This window comes from Archocentrus centrarchus, chromosome 15 (genome assembly GCF_007364275.1).
Source record: "Archocentrus centrarchus isolate MPI-CPG fArcCen1 chromosome 15, fArcCen1, whole genome shotgun sequence".
In the NCBI taxonomy this organism is placed as follows: domain Eukaryota; kingdom Metazoa; phylum Chordata; class Actinopteri; order Cichliformes; family Cichlidae; genus Archocentrus; species Archocentrus centrarchus.
In genome coordinates, this window is record NC_044360.1 from 12,125,849 (window position 1) to 12,150,032 (window position 24,184).

At 40.6% G+C, this 24,184-nt stretch overlaps 3 protein-coding genes across 10 annotated transcripts; 1 reads left to right on the top strand and 2 right to left on the bottom strand.

Moving 5' to 3' along the window:
* On the bottom strand, positions 1-12,723 carry fam149b1 (family with sequence similarity 149 member B1). 6 transcript variants are annotated; one of them, XR_004021077.1, is made up of 17 exons: positions 12,295-12,720; positions 9,152-9,268; positions 8,149-8,293; positions 7,276-7,424; positions 6,905-7,048; positions 5,824-5,985; positions 5,505-5,692; positions 5,259-5,401; positions 4,479-4,547; positions 3,844-3,956; positions 3,305-3,529; positions 2,269-2,392; positions 2,045-2,170; positions 1,748-1,829; positions 1,092-1,229; positions 762-934; positions 2-717 (listed from the first exon to the last, which is right to left on the bottom strand). XR_004021077.1 is itself a non-coding variant. In XM_030747397.1 (16 exons), exons 1-16 carry the CDS (start codon positions 12,339-12,341, stop codon positions 852-854), a joined length of 2,052 nt encoding a protein of 683 aa, XP_030603257.1. In that variant the 5' UTR covers positions 12,342-12,723; the 3' UTR covers positions 1-851. The 6 variants fall into 6 exon arrangements, 5 of the variants coding, with proteins under 5 accessions (XP_030603257.1, XP_030603260.1, XP_030603256.1 ...); XM_030747397.1 differs by having other exon boundaries at positions 1-934; positions 5,505-5,689; positions 12,295-12,723; XM_030747400.1 differs by having other exon boundaries at positions 1-934; positions 7,363-7,424; positions 12,295-12,722.
* A 350-nt stretch (positions 12,724-13,073) lies between these two features.
* ecd (ecdysoneless homolog (Drosophila)) lies at positions 13,074-18,306 on the top strand. 3 transcript variants are annotated; one of them, XM_030748751.1, is made up of 14 exons: positions 13,074-13,203; positions 13,478-13,701; positions 13,815-13,932; positions 14,056-14,143; positions 14,567-14,745; positions 14,978-15,170; positions 15,376-15,504; positions 15,610-15,735; positions 15,843-15,928; positions 16,031-16,134; positions 16,537-16,786; positions 17,051-17,118; positions 17,201-17,394; positions 17,516-18,306. In XM_030748751.1, exons 2-14 carry the CDS (start codon positions 13,497-13,499, stop codon positions 17,750-17,752), a joined length of 1,977 nt encoding a protein of 658 aa, XP_030604611.1. In that variant the 5' UTR covers positions 13,074-13,203; positions 13,478-13,496; the 3' UTR covers positions 17,753-18,306. The 3 variants fall into 3 exon arrangements, with proteins under 3 accessions (XP_030604611.1, XP_030604609.1, XP_030604610.1); XM_030748749.1 differs by having other exon boundaries at positions 13,130-13,280; positions 17,516-18,305; XM_030748750.1 differs by having other exon boundaries at positions 13,165-13,280; positions 13,452-13,701.
* Positions 18,307-18,345: 39 nt separating this feature from the next.
* LOC115793673 (uncharacterized) lies at positions 18,346-24,184 on the bottom strand. Its single transcript, XM_030748752.1, has 4 exons — positions 23,934-24,184; positions 22,711-22,909; positions 20,533-20,833; positions 18,346-20,439 (listed from the first exon to the last, which is right to left on the bottom strand). The coding sequence occupies exons 1-4, from the start codon at positions 24,011-24,013 to the stop codon at positions 20,033-20,035; spliced, it is 987 nt and encodes a 328-aa protein (XP_030604612.1). The 5' UTR covers positions 24,014-24,184; the 3' UTR covers positions 18,346-20,032.

The following is a 24,184-nucleotide window of genomic DNA, read 5'->3' on the forward strand; positions in this document are numbered from 1 at the left end:
TATTTTTTTATAAAAGAGGTTCAAAGAAAATGCATTGAAAAAAATTCAAGCTTTGTGGCATGTCTGATTACATATAAACAATCCTTTTTTGCAGCAACCCTGATGTTACCGTTAGTGCACCCCCGCTTGGCTTGGCTTAGATTAAACGTCACATTCCTTACAAAACTTTGTACATACATGACAAGCTATTTACACATAATATCACTGCCTCTTGTATTCCTTTAGTGTAGTTGCAGCCTTACACCCACAGCCCCTCCTATGATTTTAAATAAGCTTTCACAGAGAGCAAGGTGGCATATCTTGTTTTATTTTTTTCTCCCGTGCATTATGATATGCAAAGAAGCCATGGATAAATGCTCATTTTATACACAGGATGGCTGAAAATTGTGTCCCTATAAAAGATACAGTACCAAACTCTGATGTAGCATCAGAGGAAAAAAAGTGCTTTTTATCCTCTGTAATCCTGTCGGGTGGATGTGTTATTCCCTGCATAGCCGTTTCCCAGTACAACAACACACCAGAGGATAATATACAGTACATTAACATATAAATAGGTATATACATATTCACATCATACGTACTTAGTACAAAGGTCCATGTATGCAGCTCATACTGTACATGAAGATGGAGTTACTGTTGAAAATTATTTGTGTTTGGCAGCCTCATAAGCCAGTTTGTGAAATACAAAAATAGGGCTTTCACAAAAATATTACAAAAGCAGCAAAATATGAAAAAGAATCTGCTACTTCTGTAAAACAAAACTGTTCAGTGGGCACGGATGCTGCAAAGGGTTGCAGTTTGTTGCACTGTATAAAGATGAGTGGCTCAAGAGTCTGGAGATTAGAGGCAAACTACAAGCCAGGTCTGCTGGCTCTGGATGAGATGCCTCCTCGCGTGTGGGACCGAGGGGGGACAGACGCAGGCACCGGTGGAGCTAAGAGGAAGGATTGAAAAGAAAAAAAAAAAAAAAGAGTCTGAAGTTAATAAACAACCTTAAATTAAAATCTGCTTGCTGCTGCAATCTCCCGCATTTATAGTTCATCTGAGGCCCGACTCTGAAAGAGTTTCATCAGCCTCTTTAATCTACTGACCTGGGACAGGGGCTTGTGGGTCTGGCTCCTCTTCGTCTTTGATGGGCGAGTGCCCCAAGGGGTGGTGGGAAAATGAGTCCAAGAAAGACGAGCTGCTAATGCCAAGACTGATGCCGGTCACACCGATTCCGAGAGAGTCTGGTGGAATGAAGGAATAAATTAATGCATAAGTTATTAGCTGATGTGCTACGAAATTCATCTTAAAGTGTATGTTCAAAACAGGAAACGGGCGGAGGAAAGCAGGAGTGTCAGCTCACAATATTAATGATTCTCATACAAGTTCACTTTACCCCAGGATGAACTTCAAGCTTATGAACTATTAGAGCAAATAAAATTGATTGTTTTATTAAAGTATACCCATACACTGATTCAGCTATAACAAAAATATGATAGGAATACTTCTTAAATACTTCTATATGTTTAGAATAGAGAGCTAAAAGTAGTGGCAAATGTATGGATTGGATTGCATACGTACACCACTGTATCAGGTTTTTCATAATAAAATCTATTTTTAAATCATTTCAAATGAACATCTTTTGAACATGAGTAGAGGGGCTGATGAAGAGGTAGTGGAAATCTAGCACAGTGGCATTTGGTAACCAAATTTACCCCTGCAGAAATTTAATGATTTCAAATATTCAGGGTGAATTTCTGACCTGTGCCCACAGAGGCCCTGCCTGGTCGCCCCTGCCCAATGTTGTCCAATACTGTGAAGGATCGACGGTACGGAGTGTCCGACTGAAAGCAAAGCCAGGCGTCAAACACGCTGCTATACTAACTAATGCTACAGCACATAACATTATCCATACCAGCTAAGAATCTGGAATTATTGATGCCATTGTGACAAAGAGCTACTCTACACCTGATGTCTGGAAAAGAATAATAACGTGACAGCTTCTCTACAGGGTCAGGAAGTGAATTATGTGTTCCGTGGAGATTAAGCAGCATTTCACCCTGTATGTGTGAGTTGTGTTGGGGCGAGAGAAAACATCCAGTAGGTGGTGACGATCCCTCGGAATTGACCTGCCAGCTTCGTCATTTATAGCACTGTGGGCGCGGCTGGACGGCCCCTTCTGGCGCTGGAGAGATGAAAATAAAAATGGACACAAGGCTGACTATGAGCATTTTACTGCATTTGTAAAAATGTCTCTTTAGGGTTACTGGCACATTACTGTACCTGTGCAGTTCTAGATGGCTGCCCTGAGTAAGATGAGTCTGGGTCCCCAGTGCTAATGGGGGGAAGGAGTGTGTTTCTGCTCAGAGGCAATGGTGGAGAGGTCAGTCGGTCACTGGCCGTGGGTCTGCGGATGAAGACGCACACTTCAAGACAGTTTGTTTTGTTCTATGCTCCATCAGTAGCCCCAAAATATACTTCCTTTTTTCTAAAGCGATTACAGAAGGATTACTGTGAAACCCACATTAAAGGTGAGGACAAAAGTTGTGAGTTTAAAGTAGTTTTCTCACCACACCCCTATAAAAGGTTACAATTTACCTCTTCCCACATGGAAATTGATATGCGCAGGACTAGTTCTTGTCTAAATTCACAGACTTAAATCAAGTTTGTTGACAGCAGCTACAAATATTTTACACCGGCCTGATATCAGAAAGAAGTCTCTGAGCTCTAATTCCATCTGACACTCCGTCCACTGTCATGATTTCCAGGAGGTCAATTTACCCTCTGAAAATATCACTGTGGAAACATTGCTTGACAACGCCTGACAACAGGTTAATGATGGCTTTAGTCCCACACGTGGCACTCACTGACTGAGTTAATCAGTTGGTCACTGGACAGTTTGTACATTATACAATATGAAAAATACACAGTTTTCATGGCACACTTAGTCTGGTCCCAGGGAAAGTCTACACGTCAGGCTTTACACTTTATCCAAACCAACAAAGAGAAAAAAAAAGCATTTTTCCTCACATATGGGACTTTACTTTAAATCAAAATGTAACGTGCTTACTGAATTCACCATCAGATTATGGCACACAGTGTCTTTCACCCACTGTTCCCAACAAGTTCTACAAAACTTCTATGACCTCCTACCTTCTACAGCACAGAGCCATCAGGCACAGGCTGAAATGGAGTCTGTTCTGAATACAATCTCTCACTACATATGCACAACTTCACAGAGTGTAGGAGGAAATGAGGAAAGAAAAAAAAAAAAAGCAAAGTAGAGATTGGGGTGGCTTCTCGTGATGTTAAAACTCACAGACGTGTCCCGCGGATGACCTCATCCATGGATCCCACTGCGCTAGACTGACTCAGATTGGGAACAAGAGGCAGGAGGGTTCGGGGAGGAGGGTTCCTGCGTCGAGCCGACTGTGCCGAGCGGGACAGCGAGGAAGAGCTCTGCTCCAGGGGTCGGCGAGGGCGAGGTTTGTTGGAGGGGACCGCGCTGGATCCTGGTCTGTGAGACGCACGCTCTTCTGGCTCCCTGTGTGGGAAGGAAAGAGAGCAAAACACATTCGATGAATAGTCTGTTTCTAACCAGCCAACTGGCTGAGCACTCTGCCAAACAAGGTGTTAGGACCAGAGACAAAAACACTGCATGAATGATGCTTAGTACCTCTTGTTCTGCAAAATGTGTTTTCCAGTAAATGGAAAATTCCAAGATATCTTTGTCTCTTCCCCGTTAAAGATTTAAATCACATGTTAGAAATTTAAAAAAAAAACTGTGTTAAAATGTGGGATTCATTTCCTATTTTGAGGCAACTGCTCACAGGTTAGGACAATAAAATGTGATCATACTGGCTTCTATCCAGCGCACCAAGGTTCCTCTGCTGCAGGGGGATGCTGTGGATCACAATGAGGTCGTTCAGGTTGTGCTGAGTCGCTGCCGCTCCTCCTGGGACCCTTCCAGCCTGGGGTATGGGGTGAGATGAGCGACAGAAAGTAATGAGACAGATGGGGTGAAAAGTAAAAGATGGAAACAATTAAGGGGTCAAGGATAGGAGGAGGTAGGAGGGAACAAAACAAATAACATTAAGAGGAGGCTAACATGGTTAGTCATTACCATATGTGCAGTACAGTATAATTGCCAAGAAATCTTTATTCATCATGCAGTGAGGTAAGGAGGACCCTGTATCTGCTATGGCACCAAAAAGAAAGCAGTCATAACACTAAAAATCTAAAAATGCAACAAAGGCAATAATAGCAAAATAATACATTCCAGCATTCTCCTAAAAAAAGAAGGTTCTAACTACAGTCAAAACTGTCTGTTCAAAGTAAGTTGCAGTTAATTAAAAAGCTAAACAGACGGTGATGCTTTGGTGTTAATCAACAGGCACAAGCACATTTAATCTAAAGATGAAGATAATGAGCCGCTGTGGACGGCGTGCTCACAGCACGCCACCATTTTGGCTCTAAATGAGGGAGTTACATACACTGGAAGGTCTTTTCTGCTTTTTGGATTTCCGTCTGGACTTGTGCTTTGAGCCCCTTGACTTTGCATTCTTTAAGGGAGGGGGGGAGGACATGTCCAAAGAAAGAAACAGTGGATACAGAGGAAAGGAGGAAAGAAGGGTAATTAACAATGAGGGTAAAAAAAGACAGTAGAAAACGTATTTTTTTTAGAAAATAAGCAAAAGAGATAAAAGAAGATCAACAAAATACATTGGCAAGGTGAAGAGTGGACAGTGAAGAGGGAAGGCAAGAAAACAGTGATGCGGGTTAATGAATTGGAAGCACTGAAAGACTGAACAGCAACAAACAGGGGTGAAAAACAGGTGATAATCAAGTGTGAACTCTGGAGCAGACATATGGCTCTTATGTCTTAGAACTGGGTAAGACGAGTCTTACAACAGTCCCTACAAGTGCGGTATTAACACTATATGATTAAATTTGCCAGTATTATTTGAATCACTTCTTTTCAGGTTATACATTGTGATCACTATTAAAGAGAAAACATAAAATAGAAGTTTTTCCTTAAAAGTGCCGTCAGTGAGATTCATTTTTTATATACAAAAGGGAATCTATAGCTACATATACTGTTATGACATTTATTATTATATAGTCAAATAGGTTCGTGGCATCTATTAAAAAAGAAAAAAAAAGATTTTTGGTTTTGAATTGACCTCCTGACAGTGATGAAAGTGAAATCAGGCCCACAGTCTGTCCCCTCTAGACGCACCCTCACGCCTCACATGGCTCTTCAGACCACTGACCTGGAACTGCAGGCCAGCAGCGAGTGGGGGTACCCGGCTCTGGCCAAGTTTGGGCAGCATCGTGGGCAGTGAGGAGAGCAGCATAAAGGGATTCTGGGAGTCTTGCTGCACGGGGCTCAAGTTCCCAGAAATCTTTTCATCATCTGCCAAGCACAAATTTAAAATTGTTTTTCATAAGAATGTCCATTTGTTAATTAGAGTTCAGCCTAACGCGTGCAACATGCAAACCAGTGAAATTCAGCCTACGCAAAGTGTAGCATTCCCAGTGGCGTTGAACCAGCTCTTTCATCCAGCCAACCAGCTGCCACCACATATCATCAAACAGCAGATCGAGAACGGCTTGACGGCGACACCGGTATGGTGAGACTGGGGGCAGACAGTGATGCCTCCGACCTGACTCCGAGCAATCCTGTTCCCACTGGTCATCCTCCCTGCTGAAAGTCAATATTTATGATTTTATTCAAATTATTTTAACCAAAATGAAAAACACATGCCTAGCATGGGGGGGTGGGGGTTTAATTTTTTATTTTAATTAAATAGCAACTCTGGAAAGAGAATAACTTACAAGTCTGTGCTATCAAAAGCCAGGTACTCCTCCATCTGACCCTCTACTTCAATCACTCTCTGCTTGTCATGGCTACTGGTGCCACTGGAGGTACCAGGCTGCCCATCCAAGTCTGGTGAGTTGGACCTGACCAGAGCCGCTCTCCTGCCCTGCACGTTCAACCTTACCCCCACCAAGAGAAGGGCACACATAGTCAAACACCATCATTTCTATAAATACTGATGTTCATTGGACAACATCAGGTTGGAAGGCAGAATAAAAAATCCTTTTAAATATGTACAAGCAGGTTTAATTTAATCATATCTCTATTATATCAACTCAATTTACAGAAAAACTAGTGAGACAGCAACACAGCCTAATTCCTATTAGTCTATCATTAAAAGTGTCAGTCAATGCCCCCCCCCCCCCCCCCCCCCCCCCCCCCCCTCACAACCATGATAACCACCATGACTTTGGCCTAGATAATTAAAAAGCCAGAGGATCTAGGTCACAAAACCAGAGAGTCAGCCAGGAGCTCCTCTATAATTGATGCAAAAACAGGAGTCATCTGGACAGCCAGCCAACAGCCACTCAAGACACACAGAGACATAGCAGTTTTTCTTTAAATAATAAAGCAAGATATGGCTCTTTTGGGCTTTTGAACATACATAACCACTGTAAATTGTTTCACATTTAGTTAGTGTTAACAGAGTTTACTGACAGCAGTGGCTGATAATTCTTGCCCCTGCTGTTTCATCCTTTATTCTTCATTTTTCTCTATTTGAACCAGCAGTGTCAGGCTGTTCTAATGACATGTGACATTCCTGAAATCTTCAGCCAAGAATGATAAAAGTGAGAACATATTAATCAATATTTGCTTATGGAACAACATCTATAAATGTTATCTGGTGATATCATTACATGATTACTAAACAAACATAGCAGCCTACAATACAATCTAAACTTAAAGTAGACCAGATGGTGAGATACCACTCCCAGAGATATCATAATATATTTAAGACAGTTGTAAGAGGTGATCTTTAACTTTATGTATCTTCCATCAGTCAGTCAAGTGGTGAGTCAGTACAGACTTGAGACTTACTCTTTGCCTCCCTTATCTTTCTCCCGGGGCTTCACATTGCTTTCTTTGCCTGCTGGCGGCCTGCCAGAAGAGCTGCCTTCCCCTGAGGTAGTATACCACTGGAAGCCCTCATCACTGGGACACAGCAGCTGAGTCCCCAGGATACTGAGAGAGAGACAGAGACACACACACACACACACACACACACACACACACACACACACACACACACACACACAGAATATGTTAAACAACTGCGTTTCTCTGCAAGACTGAAATGCTGTTACAGGTTTCTCTCCACAATCAGCATTAGCCTTTGATCCCACTGCTGCCCCATTTCGTTTAGGATTTAAAAAGGGCTGGCTGCTGATAGGAGATGGTGGATTAGATACCGAAGATGAGGGAAACGTGTGGCCCACTGCTGACATTCATCTTGCAGCCCCTGGAGTATCCCTCCCCCGCTGCCCCTTCCCTCGTACATCTCTTTGTCGATCTCCTCAAACATCTTCTGCACCTGCCGTGATGCTGCCTTGTCAAACTCCTACGGGACGGAAACAGGAACACGGGAAAGAGAGTTATACTTCATGACTGAAAGCTTTTGCTTTTTACTTACTGGCAACACATCACTATTCCCTTTTTAAAAAAAAAAAAAATCTAACAGCAAGTGTCAATGTGCATGATAATTAGCTCCTATAGTCTCTTGAGATACATTCAAGTGTTTGTGGTCAGATCCATGTGATAACAAAAATAAATAAATAAAGAGCAAGATAGAGAAAGACGTATGTTTAAGAGAAAGTCAAATTACATAACTGAGTTTTTCTTTCTCAGAAGCAACTTGAGGACAATGAACTAAATAAATCATTGAGTCCTAGAAAAGTTTTGGAGGAACAGCAGCATCTAGAAAGCACAACATAATCACAAACCAACAGCAAACAGAATCAGGCTTTGCGTGTACAAACAAGTCATCTGTTACATTACATAAATACTGGTTCTGTGTTCTTCTAAATGTTTCCACAAATTCGTGGAAAGGTAACAAATGTTAGCGAGTAAGTCAAAATTTGACATAGGACTCTGGCAGTGTGTTTGTGGAGTCTTCTCGTCTTTGTAATACAACAACAAAAAGAACGGAAACAAAAAAATGCCAGAGGGGGAAAAAAAAAAAAAACATGTCCAGTGCGTGAGTGTGCACTTCTACAGTTTTACACACAGAGTCCAGCTGGCATCAACAGCTCACATTTAAATGGGTTTCTCATGAGCAGACTTACATCGTAGCCCCAGGAGAAAACAGAACTCCTCTCGGTGGAGATCCCAGTACCTGTGGAGCTGTGAATACCTGACCAGGACTGGTTGGGGTCTACTGAGATGACAGTGGGACACTGAGAGTGGCCCGAGGCAGCAGATGTCTCTGAGCTAAACACAAAGACAAAACAGTCATATTGGCTTGGCTGTAAAAACAATGAGAAGAACTACATCCCCTATACGAAATGCATATTTTGTCTTTCCAGCACTCATTCTTCCGTCTCAACACACAGTTTCTCTTTTCATCTATTTGTCTTTTACAGGAGAATTTGAAAAACCAGCATCCGTTTGAAAAGTAAACCGTGCCTCTGTTACGCTGCTGAGGGAATTGAACTGGTGGCAGCTGCTGATATTATCAAGGCAGAAAATGAAGGGCAAATGTCAAGGCAATTGAATATTCTAACAGGCTGCCTCATTTTTTATTCTTTTAACTGCACATCTGATGGAGGCAATGTGATATGAATTAATCTACTGCTTCTGGGTGTCACATAGCAAGAGCCCTGAGAATCAGTTGTCTGCTCAAGATGGTGTAACATTACAAAATACACAGGCATGAGAATGTCTGTGTGTGCATGTGTGTGCACTAGTTGCAAGTTGTTTTACTTCAGCCTGGCTGTACTTGCTTAGGTTTGTCTCCTTACATAACAACCAAGAAGCCTGCCTTGCTACTCCGCAGTCATTTTGCAACATGCTCAGAGCACTTATTTGAGCAGTATTTTTAAAGCATTATCTCATTTCACTTTAACCTCAATGGTCTCCTGATTAAAAATAAAATGCTTGAAAAGTTCACTGCTTTTATCCTACAAGAAGTTTTTAAAAAAGCTTCACACCCCTGCGAGTTAATCTTGTACCACCATCTATGTTCTCCCATAGGTTTCAATTCAGGATTCTGTGGGTATCTCTCTTATAACATCTCTGTAACAACCCAGGCCTGTGAGTCCTTCTGAAGGATGACCAGGACTCGGTTACCTGTTGTGTGCGGAGGCAGCTTCCTGCAGGTCATGGAGGTAGCACCGAGGCGTTTGGTTATCGTTTGCTTCTTCTGGGAGAGGATGGTGGTCAAGGCTGCTTCGAGACAACCCACGACTACAAATAAGACAGATTCAGAGCATTAATTTAATGATTTTAAAGTAATCAGCAAAATGAGTGTGTAATTGAGGGTGGCTGTAGCTCAGGAGGTGGAGCGGGTCCCCTACTGATCAGAAGGGCAGCGGTTCGATTCCTGGCTACTCCAGGCTGCATGCCAATGTATCCTTGGGCAAGATACTTAACCCCAAGTTTCTCTCTGATGCAAGGGTTGGAGTGTGAATGTTAGATAATAAAAGCACTTTGCTTACTTAATCAAAGTGAATGGGGTAAATGTAAGTTTTTGAGTGCTCAAACAGAGTAGAACAGCGCTATATAAGAACTAGTCCATTTACCATAATTGCATTTTGAGATGACTAGGGAAGAACATTAATAAGATGTCAACTGCTTTTATAAAGTTTGAGTCTGAACACTCTGTTGAAATAAAACAGAAAAAGGCATGCACGTGACCAGGGTTATAATAGTTTTGGATTTTACATTATAGTTTAGTTTTAGTTAGTTTTTACTTTTTTTTCTCTAATTCAGTTAGTTTTAATTAGTTTTCAGAGTGGTTTTGCTCGTTTTTATTAGTTTTTATTTTTGGTTTCATGCTTAGTTTTAGTTAGTTTCAGTTAGTTTCAGTATTAGTTTTAGTATTTTCATACCTAATCAGGTGCAAGATTCAAGGCGCAAAAGTGACTATTGTGTAATGAAAACTTGACAAAAGATACAGTTTAAAGAAATATAGTCAACAACCAACTGTTCACAAGACATGCTAAATGTGTGTAATATTAAGGACACACATGAGCATAACCAGGGAGAAACAAAGAAAAACATGAACTCCCAAACTCAATAAATTCTACAATAAACTCCACAATAAACTTCAGCATCAGTGCAGCAGATTAATAACGCCTACATGTGGTGTTAAACAAAAACAAACTCTTTGAAGGAGTCAAAGCTCAAATCCAGCTGCATCCTGATGTTCTCACCACCTGAAGCTGCTTCTGTTTTGGAGCTAGCTTGGTTAGATGCTCGCTAATTAAACCTGCAGGGTCTTTGCGGCCTCTGTACACAACCTACAGAAGTTGCCGACCTCATGTCCGCATTTATGCTTGTGTAGCTGGATTGTGTGTGTTAATTACCTTGTGGTCGTGTGCAGGTGTTTGTACTCAAAGAACCTCCATACGGGACTAGGCAGACCGCAGCCATTACTTTGCGGACCAGCGCGGTGAGCGCACGCACATGCGCACTCACACAGTTGTCCTGTGGCGCTCCCAGCTTAAACTCGGAGAGCGGAAACAATGATTTCATATCAATCCACAAGGCTTAAAAAACCCCCCCAAAAAACAAGTAAATGAAAGTAAGTTTATCGATTATTTCAGTTAGTTTTAGTTAGTTTTGTAAACTCACAATTCAGTTTTAATTAGTTATCGTTTTTTCCTTTTAATTATAGTTTTTATTTATTTCAGTTAACGACAATGTTTTTTCAATTTCAGTTTTCGTTATTTCGTTCGTTTTCGTTAACTATAATAACCCTGCACGTGACTCACGTATGCAAAATGTTTTCTGCATTGTGCCGCTGTCGATAAGCTCAGAGCACCAGATTATGATGGATCAAACTGAACCAGTTGTAGATTCCCATTTGTATTACAGTCACTGACGACCTTAAGGCAGATATACAGTGCTGTGAAAAAATATTTTTCCCCTTCCTGATGCCATATTTTTAAATATTTGTCACACTTATGTGCTTCAGATCAAACAAATTTTAATCTAAGCATGGTTAGCACTGCTGCCTCACAGTTAGAATAACATGTAGAAGGCCTGGGTTCAATTCCACCTTGGCCCGGGCCTCTCTCTCTCTCTCTGTGGAGTTTGCATGTTCTCCCCGTGTCTGCGTGGGTTTCCTCCCACGGTCCAAAGACATGCACTTACTGGGATTAGGTTAACTGGCCACTCTAAATTGCCCATAGGTGTGAATGAGAGCATGAATGTGAGTGTGAATGGCCCTGACAGGCTGGCGACCTGTACAGGGTGTACCCTGCCTCTCGCCCCCCCCCCCCCCCCCCCCCCTCACCATGACCCTGAACTTGATAAGCAGAAGTGAATGGATGGATGGATGGATGGATGGACAAAGATAATCCAAATAAATACAAAATGCAATTTTTAAATTATTTCATTTATTAGAGGAAAAAACAGCTATCCAAACCTACCTGGCCTTATATGAAAATATAATTGCCCCCTAAACCTAATAACTGGTTGTGCCATCCTTTAGCAGCAAGAACTGCAATCAAACATTAATTCAGCCACACTGTAGGGTTTTTGAGAATGAATGAATGACCAGGTCATGCCAAAGCATCTCAATCTGATTTAAGTTGGGTCTTTGACTAGGTCACTCCAAATCCTTCGATTTGGCTTTTTTGAGCGAGTCAAAGGTGGACTTGCTGGTGTGTTATGGATCACTGTCCTGCTGCATAACCCAAGTGTGCTTCAGCTTGGCATTAGTTAAATACGGGGTTAAATACTTTCTCACAGCACTTTAACATGACAAGATATCATGAAGAAAACTGACACCAGTGAAAACAACTGGAGGTATTTACGTGATATGAAGATATGATGATGATGCTCCATAGCTACAGGCTGTTTTAAAAAAAAACAAAAAAAAACATTATATCATGATTGCTCTAGATGTATATAAATGTCCGTCTTGGTGGTTTTGTCCCTCTTTCGGTTAATTTAACGTGTAACTTTCATGGCTTGACAATTTATAAATGATAATAATAGTTTTTAAATAATAGTGTTATTAGTAGGAAATAAAAATGCAACGGCCAGCTAAACTGAATAGATGGCCATGGTCATACTGCATCTCTCTCTAAACCAGACGACGGACCAGCTGGACTGTCACCAAATACATGAACACCAATAACAATTTTTACTGTTTCTTACGATGGTGGTGGGCAAGCAGTCAAGATAACATCCAGTGAAGATAACAGCATTGAAAAAAAAAAAAAACGTATTGTGAAGCAAATTAATTTATGTCAGCTACTCACATCTCGAGTTTGTGCGATACAGGTCTCCGGTTGTACCGTGAAATCATTCTCCTTTGCCTCCGTCTTATATGCTCAAGCCCTGTTCTTTCATTCTCGCCTCGGCTTCCAGGACTCTCAGCGAACAGTTCAGATGGAGCTCTGACATTTCCTCTAACATTCGCCCGCAGATACTCTGGATACAGTCGCTGTTTCTAACCACTGCCGCTAAGCTATGTCCAAAAATAAGCTAGCTGCTGTTACATGGGCGGCCAGATTACAAAAAAAAGGCACAGATAGCATTGTATAGTTTCTACATTCCCACATAAAATTAATCTTGCTACACTAAATACACATGTTGTTTACCCCAGAAGTTCATTTTTAACTACATTTCTCTCTATATACATATATGTATATAAATATATATACATATGTATATATATATATATATATATATTAATGGCTGTGTAACGTTACTGGAGCAAGCTACGGCCAGCTCATAGGATATTCTTCGCTAATACTAGCATTACCACCACCACCAACAACAAAAATAACGCGGCTGTCATGGATACGCAGTTGCGTAGCCCCGAAGTCTCATGGGAAATGTATTTCAGTTCAACAAACTTTCTCTACAACATCACTGGCTAGAAAACTTTAATTCCCAGCATTCATTGCAACAGCATGTTGCGTTTATAAAATGTATCCGCTTGTCTTCTAATTTTAACTAAACTCAAACTGTTTATTTATCGAATTTAGTGTAAAATGAAACTTATTATTTAATATATATTTATCACGATGTCAAATATTTTTGGAGTCGGTTAAACAGCTACACACATATATATAAATATAGGGTAGGAACTCTGTTATTTGTTTGGCGAAGACGACTAAACTTTATCGTAGGACCTAAACAGTTACAGATGGCGTGAAAGGAACGTACGTAAGAATAAGCATAAAAAGAGACACTCCGCAATAATACTAACACAGCATCATCCATTTAAAAGCAAGACAAGGTAAAGCAGAATGACACTTTCAGGAGACTGTCGTGACCATCAGCAGTAATACATTTATCTCATCTGTTGTGTCGAAGCCTAGGATTATCTTCTGAAAGTCACAATATAAAAGCAAACAGTGTCGACTTTTTATGTGTTTGTACATTGCTTTATACTCATGTTTTGTTTTAGTTTTTTATTTGTTTGTTTTTTATCAGATCTTTAAAAACTGCTACAATGGAGGCCCTTCAGAGGAGAGTGATTCAGGAAGACATGGTCCAGTATAAGCTCTTCTTGATCCAGCCAGGCAACACTTCTTCACAGCAGACTGAGGAACGTCTTACACATCTGGTAGAGGAGATTTTGGCGAAGTTTGCCCCGCTCCTGATACAGTACATCTGGCAGCATCAGCCATTCAACCTCAAGTATCACCCTGAGAAAGGTAAAACCTGGTCAGCACCACAGACATGAGCAGCTTAGATATGCATGCTGTTTGTCTTTTGAGCACTTGGTAGACACACTAAAGGCTGGTGTGTGTATACATCTTATTCACAGCAGGTGTTCCTGCTCACATTGGAGGTAGCACTCAGTTTGGAGACAACGTTGAGGACGAGTGGTTTATTGTTTATCTTCTGCAGCAAATTACAGAGGCTTTCCCTGAGCTCACAGCCAGGTAAGAGCAGTCCTGTTTATATTTCTTTAAAATATATTTCAACTCTGAGCAGAGTTTGCACAAAGTAAATGCTTATCAGTCGTATGTGTGTCTGCTTCCAAAATGTATTGTTTGTGCGTGCAGAGTTGAGGACAACGATGGGGAGTTTCTTCTGATTGAAGCAGCAGACTACCTTCCTAAGTGGCTGAATCCAGACACAAGTGAAAACAGGGTGAGTTTTCCAAAAGATGGCAGAGGTTAGAGTACTGGAGGCACTGTATGTGTCAGCCCAAACAATACACTGATACCGATGGAGGGTGGGACCTCCAGGCAGCCTTTGGTTTCATCATTTAATCCATAAAAAATTAAGCTTGACTACAACAAATTGATTATTAAATTTGACCAAAATACACGATTGGATGTAATTACAAATGATGACTTAATATGACTTAATTTTGTTTGGTTTCAATTAGGCTTTGATTCATTTAAGTTAATACTTTAGTGGAACAAACCAGTGGCTGCCTGGAATGAGTACACTTTGCAGAAAACATCCAAAACCTACCTTCACAGCCCTTTTAAGATTCTGTCTCTTGACACAGTGCTCTATTTTGTTTTAAGTGTAGGCCTTCATTGCTGCACTCCTTTTCTGTCTCAGGTCTTCCTATACAGGGGAGAGCTGCATATCCTGCCCTGCCCTTCTAAATCCACTTCAGTGGGCTTTTCAAAAGATGTGGTACCCAGTGTGGCACAAGCTCTGGAGCTGCTTTACACTCACCCAGAACTCTGTCGGGCAAGCCCCAAGATTTGTTCAGCACTGAAGAACAGACTAGAGGGGTAAGAGGCATTCCGCATACAATCTGGTTTCAGTATTCAAAAGCGACATCATGATAAATGCCACTGACAGAGCTTCTGCACAGACAAGTGGAAAACGCTTAATAGCACTAGGTATATGAGTCGCTTGTGGTGATATTGGCGCTTTAAAATGTCAGAGTATAAGGTGCAGAATCAGTGTTGGGTACTTCTTACAGAAACATGAGGAATACACTATTTTAACCTTTTCTCTCAGGTATCCAGGGAAGATTAAATCTGGCCTCCACAGTGCCCACTGCTTCATACCTGCGGGTATTGCCACTGTGTTGGCACAGCGGCCAGACCTCATCGCGCCTGCAGTGTCCGCGTTCTACCTGCGGGATCCAGTAGATCTGCAGGCGTGTCGAACCTTCAAGACGTTTCCTCCTGATACGAGAGTCCTCACCTTGGTAAACACGCGCACATATTTGTGATTGTAATGGTTAAAGCAAAGAGCTAAGGTTGAGCTTTTCAAAAGGTAATATCCTTGATCAAAAATATAACTTCTGTGTTCTTTTAGAAATGTTTATTTTATGTATAGGACTGTAATTACTGATTTTTTTTTTATTTATTTATTTTTGTCTGTTTCCATAAACCCTGAATAAATAATTCCAGGTGACGTTCACTCGTTGCCTGTATGCCCAGCTGCAGCAGCAACAATTCACCCCAGATCGGAGGAGTGGTTTCACCTTACCACCTTGTTCTCATCCTGAGTACAAGGCTCATGAGCTTGGCATGAAACTGGTGATTTATTATCTCTTTGCTCGTCATACTTTATACTTTTATTGCAGATAACGTTTGTTTTTATTATATGAAAGTCATAATCATGTGCTTGTGCTGCACTCCCAGGCCCATGGCTTTGAGATACTGTGCTCTAGGTGCAGACTGCCTTCGTCAGAGCCTAATGCTCCAGTCAGTTGTAACCCACAGTGGAAAGGCTTTATGGAGAGTTTGAAAAGGAATGGCTACTTCCGTGTATGTAACACTCTTTTAATACATGCACATGGTTTAAGATGCAATATACTCAGAATTTATCTATTGGAGCACTTTTTTTTTTTTTTTAAAGTGATTTTCTCTTGAAGGGAGAACTGGAAGGTTCAGCCCGTTGCAGAGAACTTATAAGAACTGCAGAAAACTTCTTCAAACAGTCAGTTGCCTCAAAATCAAGGTAAAGATTTTGGCTGTGCATACACACTGTAAATACATTTGCCAGTGTCATCTTAGATATCTGTTTGAATGAACCTTTTTTTTTTTGTGTGTTTTGTCTCAGTGCTTTGTCCCCAGGCGAGGAGATTCTCCAGCTACTGCGCATCTGCGAACCATTCAGCTTGGAGGAGATGAAGAAAAATGAGTCACAGCTCCCCCAAGAGGACAGTGAGTGAAAAACCTGGCTAGAAATTGGCCAGAACATAAAACATACAAACCAGTCACTGTAGCATGATAAATTTTTGCATACACATTGTAAAAAGCTTAGATTTGACCTTTCAAAGGAAGATTAGGATCCTTACATAACCCCACAGTTAAGTGTAATTTTCCTAGCTAGGGATACAACACCTGTCTGCCTGTTGAAGATGTGTCTGTTACTCAGTGAGCATTGTAAATTTTATACAACTTTGTGAGAAAGAACATTCCCTTTGTCTCTCTCAGCCACCTGAGATTCTTCGCCTTGTGCCAGTTTCTTTCAGTGTCTGTCCTGTTGGTATGCTTCCCTCATTCTCTTCCCTTCTCTCTTACAGCCGTTCCCCATAATTAGTTTTTCTCTGTGTCAATCTCCAGGTGACAGCTGGCTGGATATCACAGCCCAGGATTTGGAGCGGCTGTTGCAGGAGAGAAGCGGGGATAGAGCGGATGTTGGCGGCCAAAACTCCAGTTCCACCGAACAGAAACAGCATGCAGAGGAGAGGGGAAAGGAGACAGAGGACAGCACAGAGGAAGAGGAAGCTGGTTACAGCCTGGTAGCTATCAGTCAAGGGATGAAGAACTTCCTCAAGGCCATGTCATCACATGAAGGCGCAGAACTGCCCTGGTGAGGTTAAATAATTTTGTAATCTGATTGATTTTTTTTTTTTTTTTGATGATATTTAGCCAAGATCATAGTAAATGAAATAATTTACTGAAAGATAATGAACAAAAAAAACACGCACACACTGGAGTACAGTAATTCTAAGCAAGGTATAAATTCAGATTTTAATATGCATATGATGTAATGTGAGCATTATTTTCCCTTAATAGTGTCCCTGAGCTGCAAGTAATTGGTGCATTTATACTCTTTTCTTCCTTTGTATTCCAGGAGCAGTACAACCCAGCCTTTTAGTATTGATCCCAACTCCATGGCCAATGCACTGGACAGACTACTGGGTATGAAGTTTGTCCAACAGTGAAATATGTGGCGTAAACTTTCCACTTTTTTTTTTCTTTAACAAATCTTTTATTTTTCTAGGAGGCAAAAAAGAAGAGCTAGATTCAGATGATCTAGATGATTCTGATGAGGAGGAGGAGGAAGAGAGAGAAGATGGCTTCTGTGGTCAAGCAGAGATGAAAGAGACAGAAACTCTGGACAGTCTTAAAAGATACATGGACCAAATGGACGAGGAGTTGATGAAGACTAATGTAGGACAAAGCTTCAAACAAACGGTAAATTCTGATTGTGATCGACATTCTTCACGTGCCTTCCTTTGCACGGATCTCAAGAATTAAAAAAATATGCACGGGCCATGTGTGTGTCACCCTGAAACTATGTTTGTCTTATCTGCAGAATTACAACAAGGCAGGCTCGAGCAGCAGCTCCTCTCATCCCTCTGCCAGAGGCAGACTCCCAAGGGAGGAAGAGCTGGAGGAGAATGAGGAGGAGATCCAGCCTTTAGATGTGGATGTCAATTTGGTCACAAACTTGTTGGAGTCCCTCAGCTGCCAGGCTGGGCTGGCTGGACCGGCTTCTAACCTGCTGCAGAGCTTGGGCATTCATCTACCACCAAACTCTGACTCTGCATAAAGGGCAGGAAGTAGACTCACAGTATATGTGTAATTAGACTCAATGAGAGGTGAGAACTAACACATGGCAAAGACCAGCATCTACAGTGCCTGCATTCCCCTATATATAGAGCCCCTATATACTATGAAGGTTTATTGTTTTGAAAAACAGATACTGTGTATATTGTTAAAAAAAAAAAGTATTCTTTGGGGCTTTAGGACACTCTGAAAACATCTTGTAACCAAGAGCAAATTCAGGAAAGGAAGGGCATAGGTGTGCACAAAAGGAATTTATTGAAACACAGGGTATTGTATTCACATTTACACATTTTCACGTCTGTTTTGCTGTGAATCCTTTTAGTATTGGTTGGAGAAAGTTTGAGAAGGCACATTAATCCCTACAACCATAACGGTAAGAAGCAAGGCTCCATTAACTCCACGTGTGTGTGAAATCAGTGTTAACTAAAAGTGAGATTTTTGCAGCAAACTGCCAATTTCATCAGGTTAACTGCAGATTTTTAATACATGCTGCTTTGTGTAATTCGTGTGTGCACTGATGGTGTTTTTATTAGCTGTAAAATGTGATTCTATAAAGAATAAATTTTTTTTTTTCTAAATAAAGCCATTTTCAGTCTTATAATGGAGTATTGTTTTTGGTATGTTTGTTAACAGTATTACAGTAAACCTACCAGTCCAATTCATGCCAAATTGACACAAAAGATGGCCAGTGATTTCTAGATCACCTGATTACATTATTGCCATTATTTGGGTAAAGTTAAAAAAAAAAACTCTACATTTAACATATGGCAAAATTAAAAAAAAAAAAAACCACATCTCCCTCAAAATCGGATTCTTCTGATATTCGGTACACAGCTGTGGAGGGCCAAGAACTAGTACCAAACCGAACATCATCTGAATCTGATAAAAATTCTGGATTTGAATATATGAATTTAATGTGGGGAAACTCAGTGTAACACATATTTCTGGCCCTGTCTCAGCTGAAAAAAGACACATCCTCATTTGTTGCAGTAAGATGTATATCACTATTGTCCGTGTTCATGTATCATTTGACTGGGATATGACCCGGATATGCGAATATGACACAACTTTTCTCTATCAAGCAGTTGGTTCAATTCCCCTATTATTGCCCCACTTGTAAACCTTGGAAAATTATGAGCATGGACAATTCGACCTGTGTATTATCTTGATAATTCGGTGTTTGGAGAGTGACGTGTTTGTAAGATGGACAACATTAAGCTAAAACATCCTCTGGGGGGCCAGGGTTTGTTGTGCTCGGCACCACTTCTCTTGCATTTTATTAAGTTTGTAGAGATTGTCAGCATTATTCACATTTTTCAAAGTTTGTTATAAATTAATACATAGCAACATTTTCTTCTAATAACAATTAGCTTCTAATAACAACTTGAAATACTAAAAACAAAAAAGCACCAACTGAGTGAGCATTCAGCTCTTTCCACATGCAAACCCCTTCTCATCTGGCCTCTTTACAGTCAGATTCATTCAAGGGCAGCTTGTATCAGTCTCTGGTTAAGTATTAATTCAGTTAAGTATGCACATTTAAATAATTAACATGTCATGAAATAATTTAGCAGTTTGTGCCAACACCCTGTCTTCATCCCTTTTCATCTGCAAGAGCTGGCAGGGTCATATGAGGACAACTTCCAGGAACGTTCCTCTGCTGATAGGAACTCTACCAAAAATTGAAGTCATAAAATTGATCCAACTCATATTTACAGTGTTTCGTGTGCTTATATATAGTTGCCTAATATTTCAGCTTAAGGTCTGAAAGAAAAATTGTAATATTTAACCCATGATGCTAAACTGTTTCATTAATAAATACCTGGCTTGGAAACTGCTTCATCCCATTAAGCCACAGCCTTGCACAGAGTGCAAAAACACTCCTGTTGCTCACTCTGCTGAAAGAGGCAATTATCTAGGGTATATGTATTATCTGTTAATAACTGGTATTAAAAGAATAGGAAAAAAACACATCATTACTAATTAGATATTTGGACACACCCAATTGCCAACTGTGTATCTTTAGTGTGTCATCATATTCTGTATTTTATCTTTTATAACTTTGTAATCTGAGGGAATATGGTAAATGGTAAATGGACTAGCTCTTATATAGCGCTTTTCTACTCAGTATGAGCACTCAAAGCGCTTATCGATTGATAAGGGAAATAGGAACACAATGAAGCTATTATCTACAGAAATAACACTTTGGTCAGACTCAGTGCATTGGTGCAGTACAAAACAACCTATTAAATCTTTAGGTTCTTTACAGAAGCTGAAAAAAAGCCTCTACTATGTACCTCACTGAGTAGAGCAGTGCCGCAGTGAGGGGTGAGACACAGAGAGCCAGTATACTGACCACAAAGCTCAGCACCATTCCCAGCAGAAGAATAGCGAACAGGTATCCATGGAAGAGCAGGCTGCACCAGTTGCCCTGACTCAACACGTACCAGGGACTCTCCGGGTGCAGCAACCACAGGATGCCCAACACCCAGCTCTGGTTCACCAGCTGGGTGTAGTACATGTCAAAAACAGAGGCTTGAGAACCTGGAGGGTGACGGTGTTCGGTCTCAGACACTTTAGCTAGCCCGGTCAGAGACAGACTGTGCAGGATTAAAGACAGAGGTCCGTATATATACTCCAGAGGCACAATACTTAAGAGATCCTTAGATGCTGTAGATAGAGAGAGGAAGCTGATTAGAGGTTAATTTGCTCTGAGATGTTAAACCCTCAATTTCACCTTTCATCTGATATCTGAAGGTTTACCTGTGATGATCACAGAGGTCACACTAATGATGGAAATCAGAGCGGTGATGTGGATTGCTGGTGGGGATGCCAGCTTCAATGCGAAACTAAAGCCAGCAGTTATCAGGGGCAGCAGAGGCACCATGAGGAGGAAGAAGCTGGGAGATGAACTGCTGGCTTTTGCCCACATGGTCAGCACAGTTTGAATGCTGCTACAGATAGCAGGCGGCAGCAGCCTCTCGCCCAGGGACCTGGAATAACTTCTCAGACGCACCAGATCCAAGACATGCAGGAGATTTAGGAATAGGAGAGACACCAGAACCTGAAAAGAAAAGACAGAGTATAAAAAATAACTTTTAAAAAAAAGTATTGAACTTTGAAAACAAGAGAAAGTATTTCTCATTTTTAATGACAAACCATAATAGTCACTACAACTCATGCTGCTAAGGCATGGCAGTACACACTGTAGAACGTGTGAATGGTAGTAACATTTAACTGAAATTTCTCAGGAAGTCAACACACCTCATAAAACCTGATTTTGAGTTCCTGACATACATGTAGATAACGGAAACAGCAACAGGTCAAGATTATCTCTCAAAGTGTCATTTTGAATGTTCATTACTGGGTTTTTATTGTAGTCCTTAGTTCTGGTTTTGCAGAATGTTTTCACGCATCACTGAGTTTACTCTCGGCCCCTACTTACGTTTACTTCTTGTTTTATTTGTTTTCTGTTTAATTACTTCCTCTTGTGACATTCACTGTTTTTACTTCACCCCCCCCACTGTTCTCTTTCCCAGCCTCGTTAACATCTGAATTCACCGCCCTTTTGTTACCCTTCTGTCCCTGGTTTGTACACTTCATCGATTCTCCCTCAGTGGTTGCGGTTGTCTGTACTCCCCCTCGTTCCTGAGTCTTCCCTGGTGATCCCCTCCTGCTGGATTTTTGTTATTTTTACAGCTTGGACTAATCTTTCTCTTCATCAGAGATTTACCTGCCACGTCTACATTTTTTGGTCATAAGTCCTGATAAAAGGGAGTCCTGATAAAAGGGAGCAGAGTTTACATCTACTTTTAAAAATATCTATTTTTAAGCAAAAGGCCAAATAAACAAAAAGCTGAATACAAATTATTCATCTGAACCGATCATTTATCAATAGTTTAGGCTGCTGATGGTGGTGTGATGGTGTGGGGGATATTTTCTTCGGCCCCTTAGCACCAACTGAGCACCACAGTCTGCCTGAGTGTTGTTACAGACAGTTTCCTTTTATGACTACAGTGTACCCAACCTGGCACTAGCATGGTGTAACTAATGAAGTGGCAAGTGAGTGTACGGTTGAATTCCACTGACACACATTGATTTCTGCATGTGTGATTTTGATAAATATGCTGCCACATACCTAAAAATTTTCCTATTTTTCTGAAGCACCTCATACGGAAAATACTATTAGGAACTATTAAGTATTAAAATCCGGATTGTACATAAGAAGTATGGAATAAACCCACCCACCCCTGTGACTTATTGTCATTATAAACAACGTGCCAAGTTGTTAAATCCAATACTAGCTTGTGGACTATAGTATCATTTAGTCACTACAGCACCTCCCTATATATCTGCAGTTGAGGTCAAAGCTGGACGTCCAAAGGTCTGTTCTCATTCCACCTTTGGACAGGGTTACATCTGCAGCTGAGTTCTTTGGGCGGCCATTTGGTTAAACATCAATGCTGCACATGTGTTTATCAGCAATAAAGCTCTTCTGTCACACCCCCACTGCCTCTACTTTCACCTTTAACCTAACACACACAGCAATTACTGACAGAGTTTGAATGACCAGCAGCTTGTGGTACTAATGATTAACAACAATTCACTTACACATTGAAAGACCATTCCGTTTTTAGCGGTGCTAAACAAAGAACTAGTTATTGCTAACTAATTTTTTTTTTTTTTTACAATACAGAACGTCATTATCAGAATATATAACTTGATGTTGGCAAAGATACTACAAATGCACTCCAGCAAAAGCAAATACCCTCTGGTTAAGTCTCAGTGCTTTATGTAAACCAAAAAGCACTGGAGTGACCTTGTGTGACCTTTTTAACCCACTTTCTACAATAATTTGTAAAATGGTATTTTTTATGTATCCACTCTAATCAAAGTGTAGATCTTTCCAAAATAAATGATCCAAAAGTTGCTGAGACCAACCTGAGCAAAGCTGAGGGCCACAGCATATGGAAAGTGGTACTGAGAGATAAAAATAGCAGCCACAAAGTTTCTGAGTTTGTCAGCCAGACCATATATCACCACAACCAGCAGGCTGAGGCTGGCAACCAGGGGCTTCAGTAGATGATGCGATGAAAGGCACCTTACTGCTGAAGCACATCTCTCCTTCCATCGCCCCACACTGTGCACAAGAAGTGACAGACATGAATCATACAGTCACAGTGATAATAATGACTATATCTAAAACAAAAATCAATCGTCACCATTTTTCAGCTTAATAATTTAAGATGCTTACATATATATATATATATATATATATATATATATATATATATATATATATATAGAGAGAGAGAGAGAGAGAGAGAGAGAGAGAGAGAGAGAGAGTTTGCATTTTAAATACAACTATTGACCCATTTAAATGGTTCCCAAAATACAGTATGTAGGACTTGAAAAGCCAGAAGGATAACCTTTTACTTGAAAAATGTGCTTTTATTTTATTTTATTTTATCTTTTGCAGAATTTCTCACCGGGACTACAGGTGTGGGGTCAGTGCAGTGAGAAGAACAAGTAAAATGATTTGATTACTTCCCGATTAACTAATTCCCATTTACAGATGATCTCTCTAACAATGAAATAAACGTGTAGTCAGGACGTCCTGACTACACGTTTATTTCATTGTTGCAAATAGGTGCAAACTAGGTACCTAGTTAGATGCATTGTCCAGTTGTTTTTGTGCTCTTATAGGGTTGTATTTAATTTGTGCTTAAAGTTGAGACATATTTTCCTATTGTAGTTTTCTTATTAAGTTGTACTGATGCCGATTCTCTGACAGGATACTCTTTTTTTCAAATGAGTATCCTTTTTGAATGAATCTTAGCTAATTATGAGTCCATCAATACACGGTATAATATTACACCTATTTACACCTATATATTAGCTAAATGCTAAAACAAAGAGTAAAGTTGATATTTATTCAAATGTAATAAGACCTCACAGGACTGATAGGCTCATTGTATCCTGTGTTTAACGTATTAACGTTAGCTGTAACAGCCTAACGTAGCAAAATTAAAACCGGGTCATGAAAGGTGCTGCTTTAAAAAAAGGCATATAGACAAGTTATAACAACGCATATTTAAAAGGAGTTCAGCTGATTTTATTTTCGGATAAAAAGCATGACAACGTGAGAAACGATCTCTACTCACCCTTTGGTAGTCGTCATAAAGTCATATTTCATCTTCAACCTCCAAACCATCCATTTTCTCCCTTTGGCTGTCACTTCCATTCATTCCTACAACAGCCAGTAATACTGCGATGATATTAAAATGAATAACGTCGTAACACAAACCTGTCCTGTTCACCTCTCATTGCACTGAATGTGGTTCTGCGCGTTAATGCGCTCTGCAGGCTGCGGACATTCACCTCGTTGATTTTCTAGCTGTAACCAGGCGGACTT

Bases quoted from the DNA above. Each gene is read 5' to 3' on its own strand.
- LOC115793673 (XM_030748752.1), bottom strand. From the start codon at position 24,013: ATGGAAGTGACAGCCAAAGGGAGAAAATGGATGGTTTGGAGGTTGAAG. The intron at 22,910-23,933 runs GTGAGTAGAGAT...TCTTGTGCACAG, and splicing joins TTTATGACGACTACCAAAGG to TGTGGGGCGATGGAAGGAGA. The intron at 20,834-22,710 runs GTTGGTCTCAGC...TTTTCTTTTCAG, and splicing joins TGGCCCTCAGCTTTGCTCAG to GTTCTGGTGTCTCTCCTATT.
- fam149b1 (XM_030747396.1), bottom strand. From the start codon at position 12,341: ATGATTTCACGGTACAACCGGAGACCTGTATCGCACAAACTCGAGAT. The intron at 1,830-2,044 runs GTGAAATGCTGC...CTTTGCTTTCAG, and splicing joins ACACAACTCACACATACAGG to TCGGACACTCCGTACCGTCG. The intron at 1,230-1,747 runs GTCAGAAATTCA...TCATTCCACCAG, and splicing joins CAGGGCCTCTGTGGGCACAG to ACTCTCTCGGAATCGGTGTG.
- ecd (XM_030748751.1), top strand. From the start codon at position 13,497: ATGGAGGCCCTTCAGAGGAGAGTGATTCAGGAAGACATGGTCCAGTAT. The intron at 15,171-15,375 runs GTAAACACGCGC...AAATAATTCCAG, and splicing joins ATACGAGAGTCCTCACCTTG to GTGACGTTCACTCGTTGCCT. The intron at 15,505-15,609 runs GTGATTTATTAT...CTGCACTCCCAG, and splicing joins ATGAGCTTGGCATGAAACTG to GCCCATGGCTTTGAGATACT.